The sequence below is a fragment of the Leuresthes tenuis genome, unplaced genomic scaffold, assembly GCF_036924035.1.
Source record: "Leuresthes tenuis unplaced genomic scaffold, fLeuTen1.0.hap1 SCAF_14, whole genome shotgun sequence".
NCBI classification, from domain to species: Eukaryota; Metazoa; Chordata; class Actinopteri; order Atheriniformes; family Atherinopsidae; genus Leuresthes; species Leuresthes tenuis.
Window position 1 is genome coordinate 21,059,753 of NW_027325368.1, and position 23,944 is coordinate 21,083,696.

General features: G+C 40.4%; 1 protein-coding gene across 4 annotated transcripts in view; it reads right to left on the reverse strand.

Moving 5' to 3' along the window:
• The window catches only part of carmil3 (capping protein regulator and myosin 1 linker 3), an 80,750-nt gene that overhangs the window by 42,925 nt on the left and 13,881 nt on the right, over positions 1-23,944 (reverse strand). For all 4 annotated transcript variants that reach the window (XM_072364244.1, XM_072364245.1, XM_072364246.1 and 1 more), the window contains exons 3-13: positions 20,708-20,758; positions 19,137-19,196; positions 18,931-19,052; positions 16,386-16,480; positions 15,904-15,974; positions 15,673-15,746; positions 9,795-9,870; positions 8,539-8,627; positions 5,698-5,792; positions 4,442-4,528; positions 1,179-1,288 (exon numbers count right to left, since the gene is read on the reverse strand). In XM_072364244.1, the coding sequence (XP_072220345.1) occupies positions 1,179-1,288; positions 4,442-4,528; positions 5,698-5,792; positions 8,539-8,627; positions 9,795-9,870; positions 15,673-15,746; positions 15,904-15,974; positions 16,386-16,480; positions 18,931-19,052; positions 19,137-19,196; positions 20,708-20,758 (930 nt within the window). The remainder of the gene's footprint in view (positions 1-1,178; positions 1,289-4,441; positions 4,529-5,697; positions 5,793-8,538; positions 8,628-9,794; positions 9,871-15,672; positions 15,747-15,903; positions 15,975-16,385; positions 16,481-18,930; positions 19,053-19,136; positions 19,197-20,707; positions 20,759-23,944) is intronic.

The window sequence follows — 23,944 nt, forward strand, 5'->3', positions numbered from 1 at the left end:
CATTTAAATATATATACACATTTGCTGGATTATCTATAGCAGTTCTACGTATTCAAACACCTTAATAATCGCAGTTGGAAGCAAAAAGCCCCATCGCCCCAAAAGGTCTGTTGACTGGAGATGGACGTCAGTGTAGAAGTTTTTATTCCAACCCCATTTACAAAACATTTATTCTGAAATTGCACCACGATTTGCAGACAGTTCCGTGTAGACCGTTTAACCTCTGCTCATCTTAACATCTGAGACACTCTGTCTCTCTAAGGTGCATTGCATTCTGATTTTATTCACAGCGTCACAACTTTTGTTCAGAGCTGGCGTCGTATACATTTATTTGCCTCATCCAACTTTTGGTTAGTTAGCACCACGGCAAAACTTCCCCAAGTAATTCTGCTAAAATGGGACTGAAACACACAAATAAGGGGGCACATTTCCAAGTTAAAAAAGTTCAAATATTAAGAATTGTAATAAGTATAAGAATGACAGTTGTAACTTCGCCTCAAACAGACCAAACTCAGAAAGTGAGCGAGCTTGTGAGAGGAACCACAAAGAGACCAGAGGAAACTTTCAGGCAGAGCTGAGCTGAGCTTCAAAGGATTAGACTAAAGAAACTGTGCTGGGTAGCACCTGCCTGGATCCTTCCCCTTTAAAGCTTTCAGGGAAGAATGTAAAAGAGGGAGACCCCTCATTAAAAAGACTCCGCTCTCAGGTTTGCCAGAAGGCATGTGGGAGAATAAACAGGAACAAGCCCCTCTGGTCTGATGAGAACAAAACTGAGCGTTTCAGGAGAATCAGAGCCTGAAAATGCTGTCCAATGTGTAACCCGACAGGCCCTGAACGGTCCTGCAAAGAAGAGTCGATACTTCTTCACACATATGTTTCTCAAAGGGTTTCTATACACCGATCAGCCATAGCATTATGGCAGCTGACAGGTGAAGTGGAAAACACTAATTTTCTTGTTAAAATGGCATCTGGCAGTGGGTGGAAGTATTATGTGGCGCTAATTCTCCAGTCAGTTCCCATTAAGCATTTGTGGAGTGCACAACAAGCCAATGTCGTCAAAAACGGAACAATCAACCTCAAAACATAAGGAAAACTATGTGAAACACACAAGAAAAAAACTTATTCAAGGTTTTCTTTTCTTGAAAACTTTTCCTTATTATGTGTTAAGTGTCACTTACTGTGGCATCCTCTCCAGACAGAACCCCAGGGTTTTTGCTGAGGTCCAGGTGCAGCAGGGAATTGGAGTAGTCATCACTTGAACACAGAGCCTGGGACAAAGACACAACACCTAATGGAAGGAAGACATGACAAACGATAAGAAAAGGAGGGGAAGGGATGCGTCACTGAGCCATTTAATCACTTCATAACACGATTTTTTTTATGCCCCCCCCTCAGTGGGCTCTAGAGGTGACAACAGCTATCTAAGATGGTACGCAACATTAGTGACAGAAAAAAATTGAGCTGAAACTGAGCTCAGGTGGCAGGTTTGCATGAAAAGAGCTCACAGAAGAAGCCAGCCATCTTAGTTTCCGAGTGAACACTCAAATCCAAGCAAGAAACCCTTCGCCCAAACCAGATTCACCAAACAATTACACCCACAGGCCTGATGGAGCCCCTCATTAAAATCCTCCACTCTGCAACACTAATGCAAAACACAGCACGCGGCGGCAGGTGGAGGATTGTGTTTGAGCACAGTGACAACACGGGAACGATTTCTGGAAATTAAAAAAAAAAAAAAAAAGAAAAAGAAAAACAGTCTACAACCACCATTAGTCAGTGTCCTGTTCACTCTCTGATACAGCAGGGATTAAAATCAGGAAGCATGTAACTCCTGCTCTGTTGCTTCGGAGGGCATATGTGGAAGAAGCCAGCCACCGCATGGGTCGTCAGAACCTGGCAAAGCACTAAGCTCTTCATCCCTAATTTGTAGTGATTAAGAGGGAAATGAGGGGAAAAGGGGACAGGGTGTCTAATCCACCCCCCCGGAATCTATCCATCAGCTGCTTGATTCTGCTGCAAGAGGAGACATTTGGAAGCCATCCAGTCTGCGTGATACTATCAAATGTGTGTGAGACAGAAAGAGATGACCTATGCATATATATGTCTAGCAAAACTGTTTCAGCGCATGTGGAAGTGTATCAGAGACAGAAAGAAGAAAATGAGCAGGAGAGGGGGAGAGATCTATAAATATTCAACAAAAAAAGCCTCCGCAAAGTCACACCAACACCCACCACTCAAGGTCGGCACCATCACTGCATTCCCGCTGTATCACCGTGTCAACCCACTGGCTTTTAAAATTGCACCTATTCTCATTCATAACACACAAACACAGGGTATCAAGGTCATCGTCTGTGACATATAGTGCACTAGATTTTGAGCCTTATGGTTACAGTCAACACGTTGTCATTCAAACAGACAAATAAAGACACGCAGCTGTAACTACGGGAGCTGAAAAGAAAAAAAAGTTCAAAGACGCTGAAGTGGAGTCTTTTCATTTTGTTCCATTCATTTTGTCCTCTAAATATGTTTTACCTAAAAAAAAAGAAAAAAAAAAGCATTCCTGTCCCTTTTCTGCTTTGCTTTAAAATATTCACATTTTTTTGCTCAATATCTAGAGTACATAAAACAGTCACACAATATGAATACATTTAAAATATGAAACCGACCTACACTCACTAACATGGCTCTCTCTTGTTTCAAGTGGCAGTAATTACCGTCCAACTACTTATTAACTGGATGAACAGATGAGAGATGATTAATATTCATTAAGTTATTTAGTTATTTGTGCGAGCTGGTCCTTTAAATATCGCAGGATAAGTGACATTGAGGTGCCTTTGAGGAGAAGATCACACATACAGTTCCTCAACACACACTGATAATTCTGTCCAAGTGTCTGAACAATTGTAACTTGCTGAAAATGCGCTTTTATTACATTCCAACTGTTGCCATAGTAACTGTGGTCGTATTGTGGTAGTTACATTAATGATTACAGAGGTCATGTCCCAGTTGCATGAATGCACATATATGCACATATATGCACAGTGATGCACATGCAAATAGTCTGCAAGAAGGATTTAAAAAAGAAAGAAACTTTAGAGATGGAAGAGGCTTTCACAAAGAGCAAACTAGAAAATATCTCCACAGCTGTGATGGACTGAACCTGAGGACATCTGCTGTTTAACTACTGATTCAGCTGTAACTGATGAACAGCTCTACACAGTGTCAACTGCCATTAGATCCTAATTGAGCCAGTCTCCGTGTTGACATGGCTTCTAATTAAAAGCCGTTAATGAAGCTGTGGCTGTTGTCCCACGTGCATTAATTGATACTCACTCGCTTTGACATTAATAAGGATTTTGTTGCTGCATGATGCTGAACACATCTAATGAACTTAGATAAGTCCAAACTACAAGCAGCTGCATGAAACAACCTAACCTCAACTCGCATTAACATTTCTGCCTGAGTGGAGTTAGTCCATTCTGTTTGGCGTTGGGCTGCATTTTATGGACAATTCAATCGATGGAAAATTGTGCAGCAAAGTGTAACTCAATATTCTGTATACTGACAGTCTGGGCATTTGTTGTTTTAATATATTTTCCTTTAGAGGAGGCATTTGAGGCTTTCTTTGCATCTCATGTGAGAACTGTTTGTGAAAGCCTGAGAGACGGCAAGAAGGAAAGTTTGAGGTACAACTCCGCTGCCAGCATCCAAACCCAACCATTCCACACAAGTCTGCAGAGGACACCATCTTTAAAAGGGGGCTGGATGTTAAGGAAGGGAGGAAAGCAAAACTCAGAGTTCCCAATGGCAACTGAACTCATAAGCAGGAGTAGTTACTGTAGTATTTCTTGCTCTTTAGCTTTGCTTAAGCTTAATTTTCTTTTCTTTTCTTCTGGGATGGCTTGATTTTCTTGTCTTGTAAATTATAATCTGAATTAAGCCTTTGTGTTTATATACACACTCACACACACACACACTAAAACTAGAGATAAAAAAAACACATGGACATGTGCTACACTGACTTAAGAAAGTGGCTATAAATATGTGAATTAACATCTGCATCAATATAATCCTTTGTGATCTATTCCAGAGTTAGCGCATGGCTGTATTTTCTGGGATTAAAGCGATATAACTGGGACACCGCGCTAATGCCTACATGGAATTTAGAGTAACAGATCAAACGACGTATGAGTCTGACCCGGTTATCATTTGGTGGGTGGATCACTCAGCACATTTTTTTTGGGCTGCCCAAATGCGACTGCATTTAGGGCAGTGGGGCAGCACTGCGCGAGACTGTGGATCAGACCGAGAGTCGAGTTCAGACCAAGAGAGCTTACCTCCCTGTGCTATCCCACCAGAACACATTTAAGAATAATTTACTGTGTTTATGTGAGCCACGTCAACCACTAGGGGTTGCTGTGCCTCAGACGAGCGCGCCTACCTTTGGAGGAGAGGGAGGTCTTGGAGAGATTGAGGAGACGCAGGCCCTTGTTGAGCCGACACACCTGTTGAATGAGGTTTGAGACTCCTGTGTGAAGAGAGAGCAGACTCAATCAATACAAAGATGACAACAAACTGAATGAGCAAATATTTTCGTGTTGACACAAATCATACACAGAGACGCACACAAACCTGTTAAATGTGAGTAATTGTTTTTTCTTTCTTTTCTTAAGTCTTAAATACAGAACCGAACAACTCTGGGCCAATTGTGAAGGATATGATCCTGTTCCCAATTACATCAAAGGAAGGTGAAAAATCAGTTAGTTGGTTCATTAAATGGAAAAAAACGGATGTCAGGCTAATCAATGTTGTAAGTGAAAAAAGTCATGAAAAACATACAGACATCAGTGAGCACATAGAAATAGCTGTAAACACATGTATATTGAAAAGAAAACGACAATAAAAAAAATACTTCACACTTCCTCCCACACGCACACACTTTGGAAACGCACCCATATGAGAACCTTATGCCAAGCCGGATTACATAATCAAGTTTCACTTCAGCAGCTTTATTAGACACACTGCAGCTATAACGATGACATAAAAGGCTCTGCTTTATTAAAATTGGATTTCATTGCACTGTAATGTCTGCCATTGTTTCCTGCATCTCCTCAGCGTTCTCATTTTTTGATCATGTGTGTAAACACTGCTCACTCTATGACAGGGAAGGCTGAAGCTCGTTTCTGGTTTTAATCATAATAAAACAGTTCACACACACCCCGGGGGAGGGGGGTAAGTGTGAGCACAACAAATTCATTGAGTCAAGTAGAAGTGACAAGTGTCAGACAAGAGGACACAAATTAGTTAATGAGCGATGATAGCGTGCCTGCAAAGCCGTGTCGCACACATGTGCACCTGCCACTGGTTCTTTTCTTCATACATACACGCACACACACACCACAACGCAGTTGATATATACTGTAACAATGACAAAGGAGGACACAATTAAAGTGTGCGTTGTGCAGAGTGAGATGTGCAGAGTGTGACAAGGCAGAGGAATAAAGTCTCCTTCTAAGGATCTCTCATACAGCTTGAAACAGAGAAAAACTAAGAATGAAGGTGCATCAAGGACACAGTTTGCTTTTGAACTCTTTGAGAGCAAATAAATGCCATGCTGAAGCAAAAGCAAAAGAACAATCTGAGGCTCCCATAGAGAGAGCAGTGGGAGGGAAGAGAAAGAGTTCACACAGTCTGTACCTTGGTTGTCGAGTGTGTTATGAGCCAGGTTGAGAGAGTGAATCACAGAGGCTGGGTTCTCCGACAGCGCCGACGCCATCTTCTGTGGAAAATCCCTGGAGACAATGTTTTAAAGGGAAATTGGATTCTCTGCAAAACTGTAAATTCTATACTGGTATAGAAGGCTGAAGAAATCTGTCAGGGCCGTTTTCCTGATTTCCTCTTGTTTCACCCACAAGTGCCAAATACATTCGTAAACCTGTTGTTTTTTATGCTGAAGCAAACTTAAGACAAAATGCAGAGGAAATTAAATCTAGCAATAAAATAAAACAGCACTGCAGAATAACGTCACTCACCGTTTAATCAGCAGTCAGACGATGCAGCCCTAAGGTGCTGCGGTTCAAAGTCTGTTCTTTTGCATAAAAACGGTCAGGAGTATTCAGCTTCTCAGTCTATTGAGACCTTACTATTTAATGGTTCATTTCCTTATTCAAATAACAATTTTCCTAGACAAATTTTCTCGCATGTCAATTCATGCCTTCTGTTGCTTGTACGGGCACACCTGCAGAGAATTATTGCCCGGATTATTTGCAATTTCTCTCATTTCAGTAAACACTGAACACCCCTGTGCTTATTGCAGCTAAGTGGTTGGTTCGCCTTCACTGAGCTCACATACCCACAACCAGCCAAAGTAGGAAAAGGTGGAAAAAGCTCTGACAAACAGACTCAGGTTCCAAATTGCAACAGTCAGAGTGAACAAGTGAATGCAGCAACTTAGGAATCAAACATTTCTCACAAACTTAAAAGGAGACAGAATATTGGATTTATGTTTGTCTGCTGGCCAAAGACTTAACTTGGAGCGAATACTAATGCTTATCAGTGGCGGGCGTTTGCCAACACTTTTGTACAGGTCGCTCAGTCACATTTTGCGTAACAAATCAATTGTACAATAATTGCTTTAAAAAATTTTTAAAAACGCTCCAGGCATGTTGGAATACATAAAGATACTCTACTTTGAACTACATTTTGTCTGATATGAATTTTCCACTCAAAAGTCTGTCTTTACAAACTATCTGCAAAACAGGCTTTAAAAGGAGGTATATCATGAAAGAACACACTATTTTCTGTTCTTCAGATTATATATTTAGGTGTATCACAAACTCAAACATTTTTTAAAAAAGAAAGAAAACCAGTCCTATGCCTTTAAGTGAGCCGTTCAGATTGGCAGGGAGAAAGTCCCCAGATCACACTCCAAAAATCTATCCTCATTTTTATCTCCATCCAACTTAAAGTTCAAATCATGCTGCATTCAATGCTCATCTTCTCTTCCTCATCGTTTTCCTCAAGATAAAAACTGGAAGTTCTGAATCTCAATTTGTGACTTCAGCCTTCCAGTCTGCGGTACTTTGTTTTTTACAACTTGGGACAGTTTCACACACAACCTGTGGCAGGATTGAGCTCAGAAGAAGGATCAGGGACTGCAGACAAGGGAAATGTAAATATATTAGAAAAAACTCCATATCTATCTTTATGGTGAGTGGTACTGCGAGCACAATTTACCGCACGTATGAGCGCTCATATTAGACCCTGTTTGCTCTCTTATATGGTAACAATGTGCTCCATGAGTTACTGAGTGCATTTTACATTTTCATGGTGGTTTGAAGGGGCTGAGTCCAGCTGCTCACTCCACACTTTAAAACCGGTTGATATGAAAAGAGCTGTAAATTCATGGTTTTAAAGGGAAGAGTTGTAAAATCTCTGTGTGGATTCTAATTAAGTCCTCAGAAGGTTGTCTTCCAGTGTTCCAGACTGTGGAAATATAATGTATCATTATGTAAACTAAGTGACAAGAGCTTTAAAAAAAAATCTTTAAAATGTTTGATCCTGAAATGCAAAAATTAGCAGAAGTTTGGAGTTTGTGTGTTCCATTTATATCCTACAAATCTGACTGGCTCTTCTTATCTGGGGTTGTCCAGTAACTGCTAAAAACCAATGTTTGTTTTTAAAACAAACGTGAAGAACACACCACCGCACAGCCCTGCGGGAAGGTGTCGCATCAGCAGAAACGTCACCGGTCGGCTGATGGAACCTGGATGTGTGGGTATGTAGAAATTAGGCACCCCCCCCGCCTCACAAGCTGCAGGTACTCGCCCATTTCCAAAAGGAAATATAAGCTCTTTTTTTCAAAAGAAATATGGCACTCCCCAATAATCATTCATTCTTTCAGTGCTCTATTTCGTATTTGACAATGCTTTTAAATCACACAAGTGAAATTCCATATCCAGAAGTATATTTCAGTTAGGGTCTTTTAAGGTCATATAAATTGCCCTCGCAATTGGAAGAACTTCAGTTCCAGGAAATAATAAAAACTTCACCATTATGCAGCAGTAACTCTTCTTGCCCTGAGGCAGCAAGTTCTTCTCAATTAATGCTAAATAAGGGAAATGCTCTCCTAAAAGTTACTAGCCATGCACTGAAAATGAAATGTCTTGCCAGATGAAGCTCAGTTTCAGTGGATTAACACTATACTTGCGGGCACAAAGGAACTTTCTTCAACAAAACAGTGGAGGAGATGGTTGAGAAAAAGGATGAGAGATAGGTTGGAAAGGTCAAGACTGCAGAGGAAAGGTGAGAGTGGGAAAAGTGTATAAGTGAGGTGTGCTAAGGTGAAGTGGGACACAAAGGAGAGGGTGGTATGTAACAAGGGGAAGAGAAGATGGAGAGGGGAGAGAAAGACCTGTGTGAAAGGACATGAGAGGTGGAGGTGCAAGGACAAAAAAATAAAGGGAAGAAATAAGATTAAACTAAAGGAGGCAACACAGGCAGGGCTGATGATTTTTTTTCAGGGAAAAAGAAACCTACGATTTGAGTCCGGCGTTCTCCAGCGTCAGCTCCTCCAGGCTGTTGGACTTGCTGATGGTGTGCAGAACCTGGTCCACCACCTCCGACCCCTGAAAAACAAACACACACATCTGTGACTCAAGGTTCTGAGCTTAAAGGGATGAAACATCTAGACAGGAATAAGACAGGGAAAGAAAACTAATTTGCTGGGCCGTGATTTTCCTTGTTGATTAGTCTCCAGACTGTATTTCAAAGTAATAAACTCAAATTTTTGACTATTAAATGTTGGTTAAAAAAAAAGCAAAAAAAAAACAGTAGTACAAAAATAGAAAAGAAATGCACACCACTTCCCTGTGGCACAGTGCCCTTTGTAAATTGTCGCATCCTCAAATAGAAGCCGACACTAAAAGAATATCTGGCATTTCCAAATCATCCCTAATAAAAACTAAATAATGTATTATAAACTATGAGTGCTGTTGCCTGAGAGTAGTTTTTACACAGTTGTGCACATTCTAAATGGCAGCTTAAAAAGGTCAGAAAAAAAAAGATAATTAATTTAACCAAAAAATTGCAACTTAGCCTCATCTGATCAGTTTAGGTTTTCACAGTAAGCCAGTAATTTTAAAGCAATTCACACTCAGACTCCATTAACTTGTGGGCATTCTAAATAATTAATACAGATGTAGTGTAATATTAAATAGATGCAAAAACTATACTGAGGAATGGGTCTTGACCCGCTGTCCTCGTTAAGAATTTCTGTCTTTGATTCTCAGTGAGTGCATGCAGTGTTGTATGGTTTATGTACATAAAGCATAAAAGCATTCCAGGAAGCCTTCATGCTCTATGTACGATATGATACAGTGATCCAGGATGACCCAGAAAATAAGAACAAGTAAGAAATTCAGTCGAACATCCATTCTCTTTCCACTGCCTTTTGCATTTTATGCATACATTTTACAATAGAGCAACCTAAAAATGTTCACAACAGAGCTAAAATCCAGAGTTCAAGCTTCCTGCTCAAAATATGCTTTAACTTTGATGTGTAACTGACAGCAGTTGTCTGCTCCAGCTATCATGACAGATAAGATGATTCCATGTGTCCAAAATCTTAATTCTTTTAATCAAGACTCCTTTAATTGAGCTGGTAAATACATTGGGTAGCACACAACGCATGACAAGCAAATTAACATAATAATAATGATGATAATAGAATATGAACGTATCGGTAGTCTACATCTGGCAACAAGGTTTACAAATGAGAAGGAAAAATATATTACTATGCGCATGTCTTTGCAGTACAGCTTGGTGAACCAGGTGTTGTATGCAATGGATGCCACGATCACTGCCAAATCCCTGTAAGGAAGAAACCACACACACACACACAGACACACACAGATATATTAGATATATCTACACAGAAAACGCCATCTGCACAAAAATAATTGATATCACTGATCTATAAATTGATATTATCTTGGGCCAACTTTTCCTTGCTCCCGTTTGGTAAAACGCAGTATATTATTGTGACAGGGAAGGCACCATGGGCAGGGTTGCTTTCCAAGAGATGACCGATGCTGCAGACCCACAGTGGAGAAGCAGAGAAAAAAAATGTGGAGATTGATGGCGGCGCGGGGGTCAGTGGATTATTCAGCAACAGCGAGACTTTGATTCCAGCTACAAACCTCAAACACTATATCCAGCACTGTAGACGTAGACAGTGTGCTTGCAGGGAGAAATAGGAAGGGGACTGTTTCAGGAACCCCGAAGGTCCAACTAAAGCCTTACTGCTGCTACATCTGTTATACATCATCTGACAAACAAGAAGCAAAGAGTATGGGGAGGCACTGAAAAAGAAGCCCAGAGAGAGGAAGGAAGAATGGATGACAGAGAGAGAAAGATGGAATAAAAAAGAAGAAAGAGGCTAATGTAGCCAGGGAGTGTCTTGATGCCAGTTATTATAATATCCAGGACGTTACAGTTTATCTCAGAGAAGTAAAATGGCTTCAGGCTGTGTTCATATTTCATTACGGACGCCAGCCATCAGACCAGTCCATTGTGACGAACACTGCTGAGTCCATCTGTGTGTGAACAGATGATGCACATGTCAATTTTCATCATCACCACTGATTCATATTTTGAAAACAGAACATGTATGTGACCTCTATGTTGTCTCACTCAGTCACAGACTGCGATGCCGTTAGCGTCAACTTGTACAGTACATAATGACAAATATCACAGACACAAGAGGTCGGCTGGTAAAACTCTGACCGTTGCCTTGCTTTGAGCCCTTTTCCATCTGTTATAATGAAAGTTATCTTGATAAAAATATTAGATAATGGCTTATTCTTGACTGGAGACCATTCTTCACTCCTCAAGCTTTTCAGTGTAACATAGATTTTTCACATTGTTCTAAATCTTTTTACTGTCCCTGTATAGAGTAGTCTCAGTCATATATATACATATATATTTTAGGAGGACAAATATAGGTTGCTGACTAAAGCAAACTAATGAAAAGGTCAGACGTTTTGAGACATATGCTAATTCAGAAATCGAGCTTAGCACTGACAGTCAAAACTGAGGACGTAATTCACCAAGTTCTGTCGAAAAGTCCTTTTTGCCTGAATGTTCTGTGACTGAAGATTTTTATCTAGATATTCGAAAGTTAAAGTTGCTTATTTAACTTTAAACAGAGTCAAGCTAGGTATTTACATTTCTGTATGCAAAGCTAAGATGAGTGGATGCCAGCTGTAGCTTCATATATCAAATGAGATTTTGCCAGAGAATGCAAAACTGATGTTGCTTTGTTTGGACACCGTATTATATTCTTACATGCTCTAAAGTTGTCTTTTGTATGTACAGACTCTCAATTCTAACTTTAGTATAGTGTTAGTATGCTCAAACTGTTGGATCAGCCACTAAAATAATAATCACAATTTCAAATGTTAGTCTGTCAACTGCAAATAAAAAGAATACGTTTCAATATTAAAGTGCTTCTATATTATCAACATAGTTGCTCATAAAATCTACTACACATGACTTCACATAGTAAAACACATCACTAAATATATTTGGTAGCATCATACTTGACTAAATTAAACAAAAAACAAACAAACAAACAAAAAAAACAAGGACCAGATTAGCGAGGAATCAAGATTTCAGCACTATGCCGACTTGTTAGTCAGCAGATTTTTCATTTGATTACATCCTAGTAAGATCTTTCTTTCAATCAGAGATTCAATGTATGCACAAATGTGCTCAGAATTGCATGGCAAAAAGCAAAAAAATAATAATACCAACAGGGTGGTAAAGTTGAGGGAAGATGATAAAACTTACAAAGCTGACATGTTTTATTCTCTGTGGAACACAAATATGCTTTGCGAATGTCACAGCTATCAATCTATAAAACTGAATTTGTACTGAAAGAGAAAGATCAAATGGTGTCACTGAAAACATTTTATATATTCATAGCAAAACAATTATCCTCATTTTGACGATGGCTAAATTGAATCATGTGAATGTGGTTTAACATAGCAATAAATCAATGCAGTTTAGCTTAACATGACTCAAGCCTTGTGGACAGATGGGCTAGGACATGGAACTGATGTGAAGTTGAAACCCTGTCACATAAATAGTTGCACACAGAGGACCGACTGTCATGCCAAGAAGTTCCAAAACAAGTTCTTGAGGCAGAAAAGCAAACTCATTTTCACAATCGCACATACAGCATAAACAAATGTAGGCAAGCACTAAAAAAATGACTTAAGCTGCTACACGATGTCGACCTGCAGCAGCCAGACAGAACCAACAGTGACAGGCAGAGTCTGTGAGTGAGTCATCCGGAGAAAATGAATGAGGAGAAAACTCAAGAAGTGAATAACAAGAGGATGAGACAGGGCCGCAGAAAGAGATGTCTGCTTTCAGTCAGCGGGAATGAGCAGAGATGGTGTCTGGATGGACAGCAGTCAGCGGAAAAAGCGTCACCTTGTCACTCGTGGTAACTGTAGACAAGCTCAATCAGGAGAGATGGAGGGAAGGATAATGTAGAAGATCAAGGGAGGGAGGCGGAGTATAACAAACCGCAAACAGTCTCTGGCATGTGATCATGGAGACCCCCCCCCATTCTTTCATATACACCTGTAGTCTTCTTGGACATTCTTTGTAGGCTCAAGGAAATATAATGTTAAAACAAGATCCTAAAAATAACTGTAGCAACAACAAAGGCTAGGCTGCGGCTTACAGCTGTACAGATGAAAGACGCTAATATATTCATGACTCGCTGCTGAGTCACATTTATATGAAGAGGTATATCATTTATCAGCATAGCAAGGACTTCACTCCTATGATAAAATATGCATCATTCAGCGTGAACATTTCCTCTCCAGTCAGGACTGTTGTTGCAAGTGTTTATAAAGCAAAACATTCCTTAAAAAGGGGAGAAAAACTAAAGCAAATTGATGGTAAGGAACACGCATGGCATCTCACAGCTGTTCCTGAGCACTTGATTCCACCGCTGACAAGCATATCAATTCCCTTCTGTACATTATTACCACCCATCTATCAAAACCCACCAGAAGCCCAAGACAGAGAGTGAGAAAGACTGAACAAAGACTGACACAATCAACATTTTATCCAGGGAAAGTCTTGTGAAAGAAAAAAATACCCTACGCTGTCATGAGGACTGACAGCTGATGAGATGAACCACACCGTCTGGAAGCTATTTTTGCAGAACATCATGATGTACAATGAAAAAAAAGAGAAGAATTCCAAACAACAATGCAGTCAGAATGAATTAGGAAAAACAGGTTTCATTGTTTTGGGTCTGTATTCCATTACTCCAGAGAAATGGAATTCATATAAAACGGTAACTGAGGTTTAGCTGCGTTCCCTCAGATTTCAGGTCTGGGTTATTTGGTGAGACAGGAGAAATTACACCTGTGTTACACACTTTATTGTACAGTACAGATTACTACAAATTATATATATTTACTGTATACACACACACACACAGGTATTTTCTAATGTCTGTCTGTCACTTTTATTGCTTACTGTGTGTGCGTTTGTTTTGGGGTGGCTGGGAAGAAAATCTATTTTGATGACATTGATTGTTATCCTCTACAATTCTGAATCATTTTACAGACTCAAAAAAATTATCTTTAACTTACTGTTAAAAAGTGCGAGGCTAAGCTAGGATTTTCTGATTTCTACAGACAATAAAGGGTCACTTTGCATGCCGTTATCCAGAGGCCTACAATGGCCATGAACTCCAGTGGTAAAAAACATTCATGAGCTACAAACAGAAGTACATGATTTATTCAATTTAACTGCACTAGTGTCTTTATAGCAATGTGGATTAAGATGGATTTTGTTGGTACAGGCATTAGCTAAGAGGTCCTTCGCTACTGCTTAGAACATATCAACGATGCAGAGGAGAGCCCTTATTTTAGTTCATACACTGTAGAACCTTTGCTTCTGTAAATTAACTAATGAATTGAATAGCTTAAGCGTGCAGGCTATCGATAATGTATCTGCATACCTTGACCTTAATCTAACTGTGTGACATCATGAATAATTGAAAAGCTGATTGTGGTCCATTATATGGTCTTAAGTGCAATTTGCAGGTTGTCTCGTATACCAAGTATATACATAATTTTATATAAATAATCAATTTTAAGTCATTTATAAGATATAAATCCAGGAAACTATTCAGAGGAGTGCTTCTTAAAATGTTCCCCCAACGTGGGAGTATGCCTGCTCCAACGTTGTGCTCATTATAGGTGACAGTGGTTTTTGTAACTGCCTGGGTGTGCTTTGTGCAGGTGGAGAAATGAGATACTGGTGTAGCTGCAACAACAAAGATGACCGAGTTTGGTACTCATTAGGCTTCAGTGAGAGGATTACGAGCCTGGATATTTCATGGTGCTAGAAATGGGATGTAGAAGCTGACAGAATTTTGACTGACTGACTGACTGATCGCAGGCAGCAGTTCTCTCTGCTGTATATCCTCATCGGCATGAGGTTGCCAGGACAAGGGTGCTCGAGACAGACAAAACGTTGGGGACAGAATGCTGTGATACAGTTTGACAAAGATGGGAACCCTCATTGTTGGTGTTTTTTCCCTAATTTAACAGTTTGTCTTTCATATCTCTCTTGATTTACCCAGACAGCTACAGACAGCTCTGATGTCTGTAGCAGGCACCATAAAAACGTAGCTTCACTTTCTTATACAACTGTTATACAGTTGATCATTAGATATTGTGATCTGCCTTGTACCCTGTTGAATACCCCAATGGTAAGCAACCAATTCTAGTTTTGTTGTACAGTCCCAAGAAATACAGTGTTAACGGTCATTAGCTAACAGAGATAACTCACCAGAACACTGACTCAGTTCCCCACTGACTCTTAGCTCTACAAATATTTCTTTTTGATGGACTATATTTTCTCTGATCCTTGTACATTTACAATTTCAGTCCGTTCGGATTCACAACTCCACATTTCTTAATGTTAAACTCGTTGCAGATTTGCTGTACTCCCTTGCGCTACATCATTGGAGAGCAGTGTCTTTTTAAGGTGCACAAAGCTAAAAAAAAAAAAAAAAAAGAAATATTGAGTAAATATTACTATTGTAAAAAACAGCTCTTGGTACAAGTTCCTACAAATAAACATCATATTTAGTCACATCCACATGAAGTCATGCAGTTCAGAGGGTGCTTTTTCTTACAAAAGAGGAAAAACAGAAAAGCTGAAGGTGGCTGCAGTACAGTTCTGGCAGAGCTTTACGCAGGACTATGCCAAATGTCTGGCTGATGTCTGTGGGTTACTCACATCAGTCAGATATTTGGCATAGTGCTGACAAATGGATATTGACTGCAACAGATATGACAAATATCAAATATAAGTTTGTGTCTTCTTGTCCAATTTCTGTCCCTCTAAATGCCCAGTGATGCCAATACAAACACCTACAAATTAGGCAACACTTAAATCTTATGTTCATTGCTTTGTGTCAAATCCAAGGTGCTGGAATACAGAGCCAACTCTGTTTTCACCGTCTACTGCTGCAGTTAGTTTGGCACGAGTTAATATTGTTTTCCCAATCAATATAAGCTAGTGCACTGTAAAGAGCCAGGGTGGGGTTGAGGTGTCAATAAATCATGTCACCTGCTGTCAAGATGGCTGAAATCCAGCAAGTTGAACTCCCTGTTGTCCTGAGAGTGGTAGATTGTGTCCACATCCTAGAGAAAAGACCAAGAAACAAACAGCAAAAGAAAGAATTAGGTAAATATAGAACAACACTTTTTTTCTTACATTCCAAACAGACAGTTATGACTAAATGCCAACAGTAAAAACAAGACATAAGTGTCTTTTTCACAGCTGATGTGGCCTTCTCACCCACTGTACTTCTTCTTTGCAGCCAATTCCATTATAGTCACAGAGAGCAGCATAAGTCTCAGAAAAGCCACCTAAAGTGTGGAGCAGAGCAAGCACAAATCAATCCAAACAACATCAAAACAGATCAGAAGTGGCAAAGGTGGAATAAAGGATATAAGCCTTAAAGAAATGGGGAGAAGAACGGGTGCAGGACAAAGATGAAAGAGACTGGGACAGACTGCAGAAGGAGAAAATTAGCTGTGAACACTGAGGTGAGATGAAAGCACAGAACAATATCATCAAAGAGTTCTTGTAGATTTAGAGAATTACCAGCAGAGTGTGAGTTTATCAAGTAACTTTCAGTCTTCTGACCCACTTATGGACAAAAATAATTCAATGCGAGTCAATGCAAGGATGGAGACAGAAGTGATGCCTGCACATATGTCTCGATGCATACATATATGTATATGCGTGTGATGCTGAGGGAGCAGTAGAAGACTGACCACATGTTTTCGGAGGCTCTAATGAGGACTCAGAGTTTGGTGAAAACTTGTGACTCCCATCGGGCAAGTCTGCCTCTGCTCGACAGATAGGAGGACTAAAAAAAAGAAAAAACAAAGACAGAGAGAAATTTAAATATCAAAAGCTTAATGAGTGCATTCTACAGTTCTTAGCTGGTAGAAAGTCAACCACAAACTACATAAAGCAACTGGAGCCTGTCCCTAAAACTGAGCAAGACAACAGCTAATGTTACCAGAGTTCATGATTAAAGAGGCATTTTGTTTTTTTTTGTTTTTTTTTAAGGGCTGCTTTGGCTCAGGAGATTGAACAGTCGTCCGCCAATCGCAAGGATTCATCCCAGGTTTCCCCAGTCCAACTTTTGAAGTGTCCTGAGGCAAGACACCGAAATTCATATTGCCTTTGATGCACTCACCGGTGGGTGAGTGTGTGTGTGATAGATAAAAGCGCTGCACAGGCTGTGAATAAAACTGTAAAGACTAAGACGTACTGTATCGATGTGTGTTTAAATGGTTGAATTTGGCTTGCAGGGTATTGCAACAAGTATAGTCAGTGTTAGACGAACCAAAGTGCTGCAGCGTACATTTCCAGAACACAGCATTTACTCGAATCCTTTGGTGGCCCAGTTCTAAGTAGCTGTAAGCTTAGCTCTCCCATTAAATAGCAACCCATCCAACAGTTGAAGAAATGTTCACAAAGAGCTGCGAGTCTTCAGCACAGCATCTGTATGTTCAGCAGGGGGCCTTGGCCCAGATCACTGACAAGTGGTGCTGTGATTAAAGGCCTTTGGTCTCAGTAGTAAGTTGGATGAAAGAAGGAGATGATCTAGTAATTATTGTTTTTTTTCTCTAAGCTAAGACGGAGGTGCCCTTAAGCTAGGCGTTAAACTTCCTATTTAACCGTTGCTCTGGAGTGCCCATGGGACCGGCAGAAGGTTGCTCTAAGGCTTGAATCACTGAGCAAAAGTCACCCTCCGAATCCCTGCCAGCTTTCCTTCTGCAAGACATTCTAATAATGATAAGAACAATAATGCAGTGGAAGACATCGTCGAGGTAAATCAGGATACAACAGAGTATTTGACTAACAAATTAAGAGCTAAAACAGGTTTATGCTTACAAAACGAAACACAGCTGCATAATTTTATTAAGATCATAACGGCCTAATTTGCATTGGAAAAGATGCTAATTTGTGGCCAGCTTCACTTCTCATTGATTCCAGCACCTCCAGTCAGAGCCAAGATGAAACAAAATTGTCTCTAGTGTTGAAGCTGCTTATGACATTACTTTAGTCATGAATAAGTGAAAGAGAAATGCTGAGACGCTGTTAGAATCTCCCTCCTGCAAACACTAAAAAAAAGCTTACTCTTCAAGTTACTTCTGCTGTTCTCTCAAATAAATTGTCTGTCATTAAAAAAAAAGAAAAAATACATCTAGTATGCAGAAACATGTGGAGGACTGAGCTCATAAACTTCAGTAAATACTGTGCTCAAACATAATGCCGTGCTCATTCTAAGTTCTCGAACAGAAGGCAAATAGACTTCTATTCTCAGTTCAAAAGCTGGGAACGTGAGCTGGAAGCATGAGAATCTACACGTACGATGCTGTGCCGTACCCGCTTCAGCTTTTTGAAAGGATTACAACATTATACTGTTGATTTCGGCCGTCCTTAATCTCATTTACCAACAAATCGCACCCAACACCTGACCACATCCGTGACCCAAATCCCTACCTTATCACCACAATCAGTGTCCGCAGGTTATTTTTGTACAGCCTGCATTTTGCACTTCAGTACAGCAGCACCAAGCAGTTACACTGCTGCACAATCAAACCCATAACAACATCCCTCCCCTCCGTTCTCTCCACTTTATTTTCTCTAAATGTTCTCACTGGGGGCAATCATCTGCCGTGCTCCTAATGGAAAATAGCCATTCAAAAGGATGGTAAAGGGTGGAGAAAGCCTCGTGCAGGTCAATATCCAGAGTAAAGTCAATCTCATTGCTTTTAAAATAGTGGAGGAGACCCACGAGTGGGAAGATACTCTCAATCTTGTCTGCCTATTTTTACAGCCTCATCATCATGGAGGGGGTGGTGTCCAATGATCTGAACGCAACTCTATCCAGCCTTTGTTTTATTGTGTGTGTTCCCTGTGCTTTCCAAGTGTGTTGGAATACAGCACCCACTTTAGGATTGTGTGAGAATGTGTTCATGGCTGGAGGGTTTACAACATAAACTACATTCGAAAAAAAAATTTGAACAAAATGCCTGCAGTTAACGGCCAACTCGGTGTCAGCTGGCAGGTTCAATACAGCCAGTTCAATTTGGTTTTTCTGTCCTGTGACACAGAAATGGATTGGATGGAAATTACAGCAAAGCAAGGTTGCATTTAACTTTTGACGAGAATAAATAAAGTGCTGCTAATCCTGCCTATGCACAGCTAAGTGTTGTTGTTACTGTTAGCCAACTTGTGTTTGCTCCACAGCAAATAAAACACAAAACCACAAGGAGTTGTTTTTACCCCTGGCGGGCTTACGCATAAATCGAGTTGTTGAAGACTCGGGAGAGGGCATAGTTGATGTGGCTGACCATGTGATCCAGCTGGTCCTTGGTCTGTAGCCTCAGTGTGTAGGTAGTCTTGTCTGTATCGATGATAACCTGCATATGGGCATGACAGCTTTTATAGTGGAAGAATTTACACTTGTAAGATGGTCCACAAACAAAGGAAATGTGTTTCCTCACCTGTTGCTCTGGGTAGGTGTTCATTGCTCTGATTTCCAAAAAGTTGAAAGTGACCTCCACCTGACAACAGGGAAAACCTTATGGTCATATGGACATATTCCTCTTACATAATCTGTTAACCCATTCAGACCTGATGGACCCTATAGCCTTGAGAACTACAATACCCAAATCTTGCATCACAGACTTATTTTCTTGATTTTGTTTCTGGCCCTTTTTTCTTTTGGACTCGGAAAAAAAGTATTCTCTTCAATCACGAACCTGTTAACTTGATCCTGTCAAGTTTGGCAAATAGTGAGTTAGGCAGCACCTCCAGAGAGCCATGTTAAAATTCTATTTGAATTTTTTGTTTTGAGTGGCTCACCTGTACTTGTAATCCAGAAAAACAGTGGAAACGGTCTAAATTAATCTGTTTAGCAACTGAATGCAAGCCTGGTCAATGCTACCTGTTGAACTCCTAACGTTTAGCTTGAGCTGCCATCAGTGCAAATATGCTGCTTTAAAAAAAAAAAAAAAAAAAGAAAAACTACCTGGTGAATGCTGGGTATGCCCCACTTTTTTCTGTCGAAACAGCATGGAAACCTCTGAATTTATGCTGTGGCATATGGAACCAAGCCATCAGTAGCATATTCTTTAAGTACTGTAAGGTGGGGCCACCAATCTGAGTGTTTGTCAAGCACATCCCACAAATGCTCGACTGGATCTGCGGATTCTGGAGTCCAAGTTAACACCACAAACTTTCTGTTTGCAGAGTAGCAGGGCTTCATCCTGCTAAAAGAGGCCACTGCCATCAGGGAATACCGTTTCCATTAAGGGGTGTGTTTGGCAACATTGTTCAGGTAGGCTGAATGTAATGCTAGTTTAGCTTTTGCTTCCCAAAATTTTCCAAAAGTACAGAACCCCAACCCACCACATACATTCATGCACACACACACACACACACACACAAGCTAAAGCCCCAACAGTCAGCTCCACCGGCTTAAAAAGCTGGAACCTGTGGAGATGTGAAAAATTAAACTCTTCTGGCATTTTTGTTACCAAGAAATGCAAAAATACAAAAAAAACGCTGCACACTGGATGCTAAATTATTATACAGAGTACAGGATGAGTCATCAATATTTATCATTTTTTGCAGAAAATTGCTGAAATATCGTGAGGAATACCTCCAAAATTATTTTTTTGTCCTTGGTGAGCTTATATGCTGACATAAAGGTATGAAATGATGCAAGATGTCACATAAAAGCACTTTAACATCAAATTTGATTTAATCCGGAATTCAAAATATGAAAATGCCTTACCTTCCCTCTTGCCAAGAAAGCTAATACACATATTTCATAGAATGGCTACTGCTTCTCCAGCCTCATGAAACTTCCCACTTATCATCTTTATTGTCCTCATCATTCATTGCGTCATTTTGTTTTCCTATAGCATCACCACAGTCATCAAGGTTAGCTTCCTTCTCTGAAAAGTCTTTTTTTTTTTTCCCTTCTGTCTCAGCTTTATGAAATTACTACAAGATCAAGGTTGGCAAGTTAATGCCATAAAAAAATCTACAGAGAGTGGGGAACATTTACCTTGGTGGGCACTTTGACAGCAAAGAGATACAGCCTCCATGTTGCCAGGACCTGAGGGGAGAACACATTTATTTTTCTGTCATTGAGCAGGAAATGCAAAATGCAAATCACAGCAAAAAATAGCACAGTACAAACATCCCATAAAGAGAGCACATCATCTCTGCAGCTCATCCAAATGGCTTGCAAGTCATACAAAGCACTGAAGACATTAGCAAGCTAATGGTGGTGTGTTTGAAAATGTTTGTGAAATAACTGTCAGAGCGGTCCAATTTCTTGTAATAACTTGTGTTGATGGAACTAAGTAACACTTATTTAAACAAATGCTTAATTTTGCAGCAGAGAAAACTACCGATCACAAAAAAAAATGAACAAAGAAGACGGTAAGCAGAAAGAGATGTGCTTTTTGTCAGTAAGAAAAAAAAAAAAGTGTCTGAGGGTGGGTGGGGGAGTAAGAGAGGCAAAATGTGAATATATTCCAATTAATCTAATTTGTGATTCAGAGATCCACAATTAGCATACCCCATGCGTGCATTGTGCTCATCTACCCCTCCCTGGCCCTTTCTCAAACCCTTGGCCGCACTCTCTCTGAGCTCTTTTTCAGCTTGCTATCAAATTCCCCACCTGCCTTGTTCAGAATCTCCCTCCCATCCATCCTGCTATCCCTCCGACTTGTCTCTTCATCTTCTTGGAAATGTGTTCACCTTTCCCATCCTCTTGCTTAATCCCTAATCCCTCCATCTCCCTGTGCGACACTGTGTCCTGTCTGGTTCGCACCAGCCCTTACACCTCGCTCCATTCACTCTTGCCCTCACCCCTCCTCTTTCCTGTCTTCTTCCCAACTCCCCTGTCTCCTTTCCCGATTCGTTTTTTCTATTCTTTTTCTGCTCTGTCGCTTTCAATTCCTCAAGGCCTCTCTGCACTGAATGGATAATGGCGCCCTGCTGAGAGGCAGTGAGAGGGAGAAAGAAAATGAAACGTACAAAGAAGGAGAGAGGAAGGAGAGATAGGAGGCAACAGGAGGATGGAGACTCTAGATTTCCCTCCTGATAATAGAGTCTTCAGATTTTCTTCCACTACACCACACCAACTCCGAGTGAAGCCCGCCTGACAGATCAGCCTAGTGTCTTAACTGTGTAGACATCCATAACAGACTCCCACAGAGTAGAGGGACAACATCGAACTGAAAAGGGGGAGACAGAATAATAACTCCCATCAAGAAAAAGAAAAAATCCCCACACTCAGCTTGGAGTGGGGGGGGGGGCTTTGCAGAAGATTGCCAGTCCAAATCACAGCTCGTTGACAAGTTTGGAAACAGTTATAAATGCAGAGAGAAATGGAGGACGTTGCAAAGGAAAACATGAAGTGAGACTTCAACAACTAACTCTGAAGAGAATCATAGAGGCATTCAAAAGGTCTGCTACCTAGCAAAGGGTATCATCATGTAAACAAAGGCATCAATAATGCAAGCTCCCCTGCAGGCCAATTTGATCGCCAGACGCTGAAACGGGCTTCTACTAAAGACCTCCTACTCTATGCATCATTTACAGCCTATTGGAGGTACCATTACTGATAACCAAGAATCCTGTCATTTATTTCCCCCAATTGCAGGGGTTATGTGCAGCTAAAATTAGAAAAACAAAGTGGCGTTAATTCAATAGAACAGCTAGAGCAGACACAGGTTTAGCCACGCTACAGTTTCCCTCCTGTAAATCTTTCCTACAGCATCACTGCATCTAGGGGTTCTCCATCAATATCGAAGCAGGATAACCTCTGTTAGCAGGCCTTTCAGGAATAGATTTCATAAACTGCTGAGACTCATATTTTATGATTTAGTCCAAACTACAAACTCAAGCTCTTATGTTTGCAAACTGTTTTCTGTGGGTCATTTAAAAAAAATGTTTCCTTATCATTTGGTATTCATGAGAGAGATTTTTGTCTTTTTGTTACTCAAAAGCCGACAGAGAAATACAGAGACAAAGCCTCCTGCATCTTTTAATAATCCAACATGTTGTTGCTAGATAGCAATCCAATAGCGGAGGCTAGTAAGTTCTAGTCGAAATTCTGCACTTTTATTTGATCACATGAATATTTCGGTCAGGTTTATCTGGACCTCCAGACACTGAGCTACAACTTTTCCTGACAGTTTCCATTTCTGCAGCTGAACTAATGTTAGTCACCGCCTGATTTAAAAGAGTCTGAGATCTGTCAGCAGGATAAATTTAGAGCCAAGGATGATCTTTGACAACTTCAGTCCAATTCTGAAGCTCTCAAAAATAACAATAAGATTTGCACAAGAATACTTTAAGTGGATTATCAAAAGTCTGTGAGTGGGTGAACTGCATCAAACACTGCTTTTACACGCAGAGGTTGGCATTTATGCTGCTACTTTGTTGGCCAGGATTTCCTTGCAAAAGTGATCTCCCTGGCTATTTTGCCTGTTTATATAAAAAGGTGTAAAAAAAGAAACTGTTTTATAGGATTACAGGTAAAACGCTGCCTACAGACTTGAATAGAAACAGGATAACTGGCGGACATTCGCGCTCAACAAGGAGAACAGCAAGCAGATGCAGGGTCCTTAATCAGATATCACGCAGTTCAAAGACACTCACTCCTCTTTTCATGCACAAACTTGATGACAAAGTTGGAATAATTTCCAGAAGGAGACTACAACAATTTCCACTGCAGATGAAACAGTCCGGTGAAACTGTTTTGACTGTGTAAACCAACACTTAAGGAATTATGAGGAGTATGGGAATACCTGGACGGGTAATGAGCTTGCTCACCTTCAAGCCGAAATATTTCCAGATGGTCTGATGCAAAAGAAAATTTGCTTTGTTTAAAGAGAACACGCCGCTGCTACCAGCTTATTCAACCATTCAGCACATTAGAGAATAAAAACAAAAAACAGCCTAGCATGTGCGTCACAAAAGTGTCTCATAACGTGCCGGAGGTATGCCAGCCCAAGGTGATCAGCTTTTAATGGAAGGAAAAGTGTTGTTTGTGAAAGACGAGCCAACGACATTTTGAAGTGGATTCTTTTCTGTGTTGAAAACTAATTTGATGCAATTCTAATGATCGACTCATTTACATTTCCCCCCCCCCCCAAGGAAAAAACAGAACGTTTCACATCTCCCCTTCTGCAGGAAACTTAAATGTTGGACTTCTGGATGTCTGATTGACACCAATCAAGAGTCAAAAGTCAAACTTATTCAGGTCAAAGAATCAGTACCAACTCGG